The sequence below is a fragment of the Mesitornis unicolor genome, unplaced genomic scaffold (assembly GCF_000695765.1).
Source record: "Mesitornis unicolor isolate BGI_N332 unplaced genomic scaffold, ASM69576v1 scaffold8508, whole genome shotgun sequence".
Taxonomy (NCBI): domain Eukaryota; kingdom Metazoa; phylum Chordata; class Aves; order Mesitornithiformes; family Mesitornithidae; genus Mesitornis; species Mesitornis unicolor.
In genome coordinates this window covers 7,703-18,559 of record NW_010199736.1, presented here as the reverse complement: position 1 = coordinate 18,559, position 10,857 = coordinate 7,703, and the positions used below count along the sequence as shown (strand labels likewise).

Below are 10,857 nucleotides of genomic sequence, written 5' to 3'. Positions count from 1 at the left end.
ATTCTGTGAAATGGAAGATAGGTAGGGATACTGTCCTCTAACATCTATCATAAACCGTTCTGGATGCTGAATTATAAGAAGAATGAACCATAGAAAATGGCTAGGCTTGCATGCTTTCTCCTAATAGCCTGAACATAACAAACACACTGGGCTAGATGGACTGTTGATGTGACTTAGTAGGACATTTATTAAGTTGAATGCATTTGTAGATATTCTGAGTTACTTAACTTTTGATATCTTCCATCTTTTGTGGTTCTCCCTGGCCTGAAATGCCAAAAAACATAAGTTTAGCAAAGTTTGGAAACAAAATATTTTGCTTTCTGGGAGCATGCCCTAACCACCAGCCTATAGAGTTGTGCTGTGTTTTCAGCCTGTTTTGTTCTGAGCTCAGTGAGTAAATAAGTGTTTTACGTTGAGTAGAACTGGAACCAGCAGTCATTCGTCTCAAAGCGCTTTGTAACGGCTGCACTGAGGGTTTGTGTGTACGAGGTGTGGTCTGTACACCTGCATAGCCACAACTTTGGGGAGGGAGGATACATGACAGTTTGAGCTAGCAGAGGGGCTGTGGTCCTTTTTTGGACTAGGAGCCACGACTTGTTTCTGAAGCAGTGAATGATGAGGAGGCTCAGAGGATAAGTTAAACTGGAGTATTTCAAAACTGGGGGAGTATCCTACCTACTAATTCATTGGACAGAAAGAGAACCACTGGCACTGGTGATTCTGGGAGTCTTCTTACAAGTATCTAAAAGCTAAATGTGGTAGAATAATTGGCATTGACATTTATGGAGCTGTCTTTCTACGATTAATGTCCATGGAAGGAAGAGTGTAATTCCAGTCAGTCAAATCTCAAGTTTTTGTTCTCTTTATCTTTTGACTTGGAAATAAAACTGAAAAATTACTTCTTTACGGATCTATTACTTGACTGTATGCAGCTGAACCTGTGGGAGCATAGGGCTACAACTGGTGTAGCTTGTAAGAAAAGAATAAACTTGGAACTTGTATAACCTTTACTAAGAATGGCAAACCCCTAAATTAACCTTAATTCTTTAGTTATTGTTCATATTATCTTTGCCTGTGAGTGAAATGTGGATAACTATTTTGTGATAAACAATTAGGATTCATTTCTCCACAACTTGGTGTAGAAACTCTAAACCTACTGTGTTGTATTAAATCAATGCTAAGTTCACCAGAAGGTGACAATATATCTCTTTAGCCTGCACAACTACAGTACCTCATTACTTTGCAATGGTTGTAATAAGTCCTGCTTAAAAAAGGACAGATATCCATAGTCTTTATTGGTTAAAGTTTGAAGTCTTTATTGGTCAAAAAGGCTTTGCTGAGCTTTGTTTTATGGGAGGTTCAGTTTATGGGAAAATTTAAAATTTCTTTTGGGGTAATAATCAGTTGCATTCCTACTAAAGCACAGTTATAATTCTTTATTGGCACACACACATTTCACTGCAGCTAAAGTCCTGAACCACAGCCCAGTAAACTCAGTAAAAACCCTTAAATTAACATCAGTGGACTTTGTATCCAGCTCCTAATGAATGATTTATTAACTTTAAAGACCTTACTTAGCTTTAATTCCCTCTTATTGACTTCAGTAATAGGCTTTCTTGACTTAATCTGTCTTGACACTTAGAATAATATTTGTTATTACAGGGCGTAAAATAACTAAATGTTTCACTTTCTCCTACTGTTAATTGCCAGGAGTTTTAAGAGCTGCTGTATATATTTTTGTTCTTAAAGTGTTTATTATGACCGCTGTAATTTGGCTCATGGAATAAGATACAGGTATTGTACACGTAGCATTAGTGTGTTCATTTTGTGTTAAATTCAATAATGTAATATATAATTTTTGCTTTAAAGCTCCTTTTTATTGACTACTGAAGAGCTTATTTTCAAAGATCTTCTAATGCAATTATCCTTGTGTATTTTTTAATACATGGTCAATTTAGAAACGTGGAAGAGAAGACAAGGAATTGTATGTACTTTAAATCTATTGTTTTACAGGTCATGCAAGTAGCTGCATTTTTTTGTCACAATTTAGAAATGAGGAATTGTAAAAATTCATTTTATCTCTTGAAATCCTAAGCCTGTTATGGAACCAAATCTGTACTTCAGTGGACAGTCTCTGGGCTCTGACAGAGGGCAATGAGACTTGCAGTCATGGCTAATAATTGCTTATTGCTTATTGTTTTACAGGTCATGCAAGTAGCTGCATTTTTTTTGTCGCAATTTAGAAATGAGGAATTGTAAGAATTAATTTTATCTCTTGAAATCCTAAGCCTGTTATAGAACCAAATCTGTACTTCAGTCGGCAGTCTCTGGACTCTGACAGAGCGCAATGAGACTTGCAGTCATGGCTAATAATTGCTTATTGCATTTTTTTTGTTGTTTTGTACCTAGGTGAAATGTCAACAAAAATGCCAAGCCTTAAACTGAAAATTGATCCTCGGGATCTGCACATCCAGACGTTTACAGTGGAGAAATTATTGGAACCATTGATAATTCAGGTATTTTAGTATTGCAGAGAATATATTGGGTAACTATAGAGGGAAGGAAATAAGGCTGAAGAACCTTGGCTAAGGACGCTATTACGAAAGGCATATGCATAGCTCTTCTTGTAGTTTACTCTGCCTCAGAAACTGTCCAGGGGAACCTGTCTTCTTCCAGATTTGATCAATCATTTATTTAGTTCCATTTTTGCAAACGCCACACAGTACATCATAGCAAATGTTGCACGTTCTAGCTAGTCTGTTGTGCAGTATATCTGGTGGATGTTTACATGTAGAATACATTGCAAATGGATTTTCAACACATCCAAAGTATCATATGGTAAGTAGTGGACAGAGTGGAAAAGAAGAGCTTTGAAATCTGTAGGTGGGTTTCTTTATCTGAATTTCGAAAAGAATTGCATTTTAGAAGAGATGCCCTAAGACCAGTGCAGTTGTTGCATGTTGTATGAACATATTTTAGTACTTTTCCTTCCAACTAGAGAAAACTTGGACAGAAGGATTTAGAGAAATGCTTTGAGGTTTGTTGATAAAACTTTCTTTTTAGGAGGAGGAATTTTACTGCATATTCCAATTCTGTTTCAAGTGTTCACTGATTAAATATGCAGTGCTTAGTGCATTCAAGATTCTCTCATTATCTCAATATTTGGCATGGATTAGATTTTTTTTTTTAATACAATGGAAAGGACCTACTTGCAGAAGACCTGAACTCACGTGCAAATAATGTGTATAACCAAGAAAGTGTTAAAAAACCTGTGTGGCAATACGTTACAGCGTAAAGAACAGAAAGGACATCTTCTATTTTGAAACGCAAGGTATTTTGAATTTTCTCTTCATTGTACGTAGGACAGAGATGTCGGGGTACCTGCATTTAATGAGTCAATTACACACAGCACAGGCACGGCAGTTTATAACTGTCCTTCAGCCTTGCCAAGATGGTAGGGCAGAGCACTTGTCACAGCTGTATGCTGCTTATTTCACATTCTTTTCCTGGTGCCTGAGAGTATGTACATGGCAGTCCCTGCTCTGGCTGTACTTTGCGTAGGTACAGAGTGACTCCATTCAGAATTTTCTTTCACTGGCTAATGCACAAGGAATACTTTGTTTTTCAGGTTGTGAAGATGGGCAGGTATAATGGTTATGAAGTCGTTTCAGAGGTCGGATAAGGACTTTCCAAACTCATTGACTAATGCCTCTTACAAGACAGTAACTTTTGGTTAAATAGCTGTAACAATCAGCAAACAAAGCTGATACTGGGATGGTGACCATTGCTAAATGGAGCAAAGCCAGATTGAATCCTGTACTCTGGCTGTTATTCTGTATATTTGTATGTAGTGTAAGAATTGAGGCTGTACAGCTTATTTAAAAAAAGGGAAGCACAAAACTACTACGTTTTCTATTATTTCCATTTTTTCAATTTGCAACTTTTGTATTTTTAAAAAATAGATACTAAAAATAGTTTTAGTTAAAGCTAAAACAATTATGCACTTGGACATGTGATAAATGATTTAGCCTCAAACAGGATTCCAATTAAAGTTTACAGTTTATTAAGTGAGTAAAGGCAAGCAAACAGCGCTGGGTGCGTGGGGACAGAATGTCCTGATCCTGTTCTGATCCCTCAACCCGCACAGGTCTTTTTTTGGGTTTATATTTTTTTTAACTAATACATATTCATGGAATTTCGCAATACGCTTATACATATGCATGACCTATCCCCACTTCGTATTATAATTAGCTCTCTTCCCATCCGCGCTTGCGCAGTGTCCCTTGCTGGTGGTCGTGGGGGGGGTCGCAGGGGATGTTCTCTTCGTAACCTTTGTTAATTTTTTCTTCTTGTATAGACTTAGTTATTTCTTGGCTCTTGCTCACACCACAGGACTGGTATTATCTTGCTTCTGAGGGAGTGTTTTTTCTTTCTGGTGCCTTATGGGTTTTACACAACTATATACTCCATTCTACTTGTTCTCAATCTGTTCTCTGTACAAGGACAGCCAAAATAGCCCCAGAGGTCCCATCTTCCCTATGACCTCCACATTATTTTAACACGAATCAGACTGACACATCTAACAGACAGATATTAAAGGAAAAAACATTTTTTTCTTGTACAACTCATGGGTGTCATTTGAGTGCACTCAGCCACTTAGGTACATGGTAAATTTTGGTATTCCAGGAATGCACTGCTTTCCACACGTGCTTCTCAGATGACATCTTTCCTTCTTTGTCCTGGGAGCCAGTCCTTTGCGTGGTGTTTCCCTGGGCTTGCCAAAGGGTGGTGAGCAGATACGGACTGTAATTAAAGAGGCAGCACATGATGATTGGAGGGAAGAATACAGAGATGAAAGATGAGGACAGTAAGGTGATGAGTACGTTTGGTGTGATGGTTCTTAATGTTTATTTGGACCTTCATGTTGGAAAAGTAGTTTATTCATTCCAGATGTGCTGTATGTGCTCTAAAAGATAGGAAAAGCAAAGAGCTGCCAATTATGTTTTATAACAGTTCCAGGAAAAGTTGCTTTTAAAAATCAGTTAATTCAATGAAATAAATTTCTCTTTAACAAATAAAGTTGCATTTTCTCCATTTGAAACTTTTGCCTCTCCCTAACTTACCAGTTTCTTTTATTAATTTTTCATTATAATCTTTGAATTTTCTTCTCTTATTTTTGACTTGATCTTCTCCTATCTTACTCATTTGTCCCCTTGGGAGATTCTTTTCTTCAGAAAGTAACCTCCTCTTTTTATCACTTACTTCCTTTCCAGCTGTTACTAACCGAGCTGCCTTTCACTCATTTGGTCTGCCTTTATTTATTTGGTTTCCTCCTAGATGTGATTGATGGTGTATAAACCCTCAATTAACAGTTCAGGGGTTTGTGGGCAGTCATCAAGCTGAGGCATCATATGTGGATGGATTATAAAATTAGTTTCAGATTAGTAGGAATAGATGTCTTGATAGACTGCATTTTAAAACCTTCTCTTGGGTACCAGTAGGTCAGACTACGCTCGGGCAGCTGCAACATAATATGTATTCTTAGAGAAGATGAAGAAATACAAATTTTGGCCTGAGTTTTGCACGCTTAAAGAAACCTGACAAAACTAAGAAATGCAGTTTCAGTAAAAAACAAACCAACTGTCTAATTTTTTTTAAAAAAGCTCTTCTCAAGCACCTTTAAAAAGCTAGAGTCTGTTGAAAATGGAAATGCTTTTGTTCAAAGAGAATACGATGTTGGTTGTTTTTTTCCCCCTCTCAACCTTAATGCTTTGTTTGTTTCATAACAGAACTGTGGAAGGGAAACATGCATTTTGAAAGGGAAGGAGACAGAAAAGATGTTGAAAATGCAAAAGCAGGGATTAGAACTAATACTCAGTGACCGATGATTGAGATGCTGGAAAGAACATAAATGAAAACTGATCTATGATTAGAAAGAGAATCAGACCAGTCGCAGGTATAAATGAATAGTATTATGCTCTGGCCTGATTCACTTAGCAACTGCTGTTTTGAACACCGTTTAACTTTATTTAGAGATGTATGCTCTAGTTTATTTATTTACTAGTCTTGCAATGATCTGGTAGGAAAGAGGCAGGAGAAGCGTTTGAGCTTCTCCGAAATCTGTCCTAGCCAGTTATGCTAAGTGTTAGAGCAATCATTGGGTTAACAGCATCAGTATGAGAGAAAACAAAGGTAAAACCAGCCTATGTGGATGTGACTTTGCAAATTACTTAGCTAGATTCTCTCTCTGCCTTGCAATCTGCAGCTGGCAGTGGTGATCGCTTTGAAACTGCGACAACAGCATGACGCAGTGTTTTGTATAAAACCCTCTCCGACTTGGCAACTTCTCCATCCTTGGAATAAAACTCTGCCCCTGAATTACAAAGTTTGGGTGACTGCTGCCTCAGTGCATTTCCCTCTGCATCCTGAACAGTGGCCTGGCCTCAGGTGGTAAATACAAATAGTGTTGTGCAGGGCTCTGCAGAGATAGAAACCTGTATGTCGGAAGTGGTGTAACTGCATTAGTGTAATCCTGTGTCCAGCCTTATAAACTGTGCTCTCATGGATATTTACTACTAGCTGCACTCTGTTTAATCTGTACTGCAAAATGTTTCTTAAGTCCTGTCCAATTGCCCCCTCACCAGACAGGGTTCTCTCTGTCTATGGCCTTTATTTTATTCCAGGTGCTTTGAGGACATAAGTTTTGAAAGGAAGGCTTTTAGGTAAAGTCCTATAGCAATGCATCTGTCACATTAAAAATTATAGTTGTCAAAACTGACATAATTCAACTGACAGATACCTTGATGGAAATTGGATCCATGCCCAAACAATCTTTCCTTAATTCTGGGCTTTTATTAGAGATGTGCTCTGTCATGGAGCAATTAGTGTGAAGGAATCAGTGGATCATAAAGCATTTTCATTCACATAGCTGATGTCTAATATTTGTCATACTTGTGCTAGATTTACTCACAGAATGTAACAATTAATGTAATGGAAAATATCCTCTTGTTTTCTCTCATCCTCAGAGGCTGAAGTCTGTTTAATCTCCTTGCTGTACTATGTAATGATTACAGTTATGGTTAGGTATAAATTTGCTTCTGTAGCAAACCTTTTGATTTTACGTACACGTGTAAGTTTTGAAAGAGATGACTTGATGAGATTCATATAGCTTCACGGATTCACGGGGAAACCACTTCATAACTGCCTTTGCTCTGTCTTATAAGCTGTAAATTTGCCTGTTATTTGGGTACTGTATTTAAAGCTCTCTCTATACATTTGTGTATACACACACACACTTAACATATGTTGTGTGTGTGTATGTATACATAAGCAAGTATTTTCTTGCCAAACCTCTTGTCTAGCATCCATTTGTATTTTATACATGCATATGAGTGAAATAAAGTTTATGGTTGCAGGAAATAAGTAAGTTTTACAGAATATGTAGAAACATCCATGTATTTTAGACTCCCTTGCATCACTGATGAAAAATAGACAAGTTAAAGCCATTTATTCCCATCTGTCATCCACACCAACAAAAGTTCGCTCACACAGAAAACACGCACTGTTGGTTTTAGTACTATGAATGGTGAGTTTATTTTATGCATACTGAAACTGATTAACCAGTATGTGTTTGTATGGGCAGCTCTTTGCTATCCTCATATGTCTGGCTAGGAATTGGAACAGTGAGCAGAGGGTTCTGCCCTTGTCATTAAATCACTGACTTCATGTCTTGTTTTTTCAAGTGTCCAGGTATTGCTGTTACACCGAACTAAATTTTGAATCAAAAAGAATGCTCTGTGATTGATGCTTTGAAATACTTTTATATTAATATCAAAGGTGTACCAAATCTATTGACACTCAAGGTACCAAGAAATTGTGTCCTTAGCTACTGCAATATTAAAAAATTGTAAAGGCTGCCAGGAACCCAATATAGTATTGGAACAACTGCTGCACAGTTCCTTGGGAATTCAGGATTTGGGATAACCACAACAAAAAAATCCCACCCCTTCAGCCTAATAAATAGTGGTAATAAGAGGGAACAGCAACATGATTCAGCTTTGCAGCTGTGATGGTATATGCACTTGAAAATCTCACTTAAAAAACCTTGTGCCTCTAGCACAACTCCCAGAGATACTAAATAACCTCTGGACAATGATTTCCACTGAATGCTGGGAGACATGCTGTGTCTGGCAATAAGAAGGTGTTAATAACTGGGAAGTTATATTGGGCATGAGCAGGATTAATGAGGATAGGGTTTTCTTTTTTCTAATAATGATATAATACTGACTTTTTATTCTGCCACTGCAGTGCAAGCTGTGTTGACAGTGGATCAGAAGGGCACACTATATTAGCTACTGTCTAGTTCAATTATTTCTGTGTAGGATCTGCATATAGTTTTTGCATTTCTTATTGGGTTTCTATGTTAAAGAATTCAGAGTTGTTTTTCTGTATTCCTTAATCCCCAGGAGCCAAGAACTACCTATGACATTTTAACTTGTATTAGAGATCAGAAACTGATATTTCCTGACAGTCTTGCTGAAGATGAATGGTCCTACAGTAAAGAGTTTTCACTTGCAGGAGTGATTATTTTTTCATATTTTCCTATTTGTTTTGTTTCTTTTCCTCCTCTTTCAAAACATATGAATGAACAGTGCATAGAATAGTAGTTGACACTAAAAGGAGACTGCAGTAAGGATGTTTTCTGGGAATGTTGATCAAATAGTTAAGGCACTTAAAAATGTCATTTACTTCATAGGTGTTTGGGGCAGCTTCTAATTTTTTAGTGTTTTATGCCTTTGTTGTTGGAAGTATCAGCCTATAATCTCTTTACCTTGCTCTTAAAAATACCATCATCGAAGCTGTATTAAGTGCTCTGGAAATAACGTTAGAAGGTTTGTAAAAATAAAAGATATTAAGGCTCATATTCCCAGCTGGCTGATTTACGTGCAATAACTAATTTCCTTTACTTTCTTTGAGCCACAGTCAGAAAAATACCAATGCCCTATTTAACAATCTGAGCCAGAGTTATTTATGTTGCTGTCTCCCTTGTGACACGGCGAAGCAGTTGATGTCAAGTGGCTGGTCATCTTTTTTTCCCAAAAAATTCCACACGAATGATGTAGGGTCAGGGCTTTTTTCTTTCAAATATGCATTTATAGAACTGCTTCCCAGAGGATGTTTGTCAGTTACTTCGAAAGGTACCGATTCGTGAAAAGCACGAAAGTGCAGGAATTCAAAGGTGAGCTAGGGCATAGCTTGGGCACTCATCGCATACCTGTGAATGGAGCCGTTTTCCATAGACCAGCTCAGACCACAAGCTGTACTGCAGCCATATCCTCATTTGCCTGCTGGACTTAGAAATTAACATACAGCTTTTGCTTTGCTTATACAATATTGTTGATGCTTGGAATGTCATTTAATAAATTGAAGCAATTATATACATGTAAAATGTGTTCACTGAGCTCCAAGATTTGATCCGTACTTAATATTATACTGTCCATGTTCTGGCACAGAGAACAGAATAGGAGGAGGATTAAAAAACAACTGTGATCCTAATGAAAATAAAGTATGTTTTGAAATATCTATGTAATACTTTTCTTTTAAAATCTTTTAGGAACCTTTCCTTAGTGTGGCAGCTGAAGCAATGCCTTAGAGAATAGTGTGTTAGAAACGTTCTGTTGGAGTGTGGAGGCTGTGCTCAGATGATGAGGAATGTGGAGTGGGGAAATATATAAAAATAAGTTCTTTGTGGCTGTTGAAGTGCAATGTTAAAAAAACACAATTTGGAAAAGGCTGCAGTAAACCTACATTCTTGGTGAAATTATGTACAATTTTAATGTAGAGAGCCCCCCAGGGAATTCCGAGGTGCTGAGTTCTGACTACTGCGATCCTCCTCTGTAAGAAGAGAAAGCGTTTTGAAATGTGTCTATACTAATTTTTGGGTATTTGCTTCTGAGATAACTGGGGAGATTTAAGCTGCAAGTATGGGAAGGTTCAGCACTGATTATAATTGCTGCCTTGGCTGAAGCCACTTTAGATAACATTAATATTTCTTTAATAACGAGGAAACTTAAAAATAAGCAGTATCAGGGGTATGCATCAGGGTTAATATGACAGCGAGATTTCTATTGACTTTGCTTCGTTCATACAGAAAGAAGAGTACAAAGATGAGGCACATTAGGTAGAATTATCTTTCAAATTTGATTCAGTAGTTTTGCCAATTCTCAATATGCCTGCTGAGCTTGCCTGTCCCTCTCTAAGCAAGGGGAATCTCATTGCTTATTCTCAGCTATATTATTTTTTTTTTAATTTGAGAACAATGTCAATGTATTTATTACAGAGTTTACACCACTATTGTCTTTTTCATTTCTCTTAAATGCAGGTTACAACACTAGTGAACTGTCCACAGAATCCTTCCAGTAAGAAAAAGGGCCGTTCCAAACGAGCTCGTGTCTTGCTGGCATCTGTGGAAGAAGCCACTTGGAATCTGTTGGACAAGGGGGGAAAAATTGCCAGGGAAGCAACTGCGTTTAAGGAGGAACTTCATGCTGCACTTGCTGATGTCCAGAAAGACAGTAAGTATATGACAAATAATTCTGGCATCATAAGGAATTAGTTTAACCATGTAAACCCGGTATAAAAATGATGTTAGGGTATCCATGAGAAATATGTTCTGATGTGCAAATGTCTGAACTTTGAGTTGTCTAATTGTGTTCTCTCAGATACTGCTTATAAGGAGGTGAAGTGTGCAGGCTGGACCCCATTGTGTCAGTGCAAGTTTTGTGTGGTTTACTGGTTTGGTTTGAGGATTTTTTCAGTGAAGACGGGTTTCTCCTTGTTAATTTTAGTGGTTGTTAA

General features: G+C 37.5%; 1 protein-coding gene across 1 annotated transcript; it reads left to right on the top strand.

Moving 5' to 3' along the window:
* Positions 1-2,398: 2,398 nt before the first annotated feature.
* Positions 2,399-10,574, top strand: CTNNA3 (catenin (cadherin-associated protein), alpha 3; the record flags this gene model as incomplete). Its single annotated transcript, XM_010189540.1, has 2 exons — positions 2,399-2,516; positions 10,382-10,574. Coding segments are annotated over exons 1-2 (295 nt in total), but the record flags the coding sequence as incomplete, so codon positions are not given.
* Between the last annotated feature and the right edge of the window lie 283 nt (positions 10,575-10,857).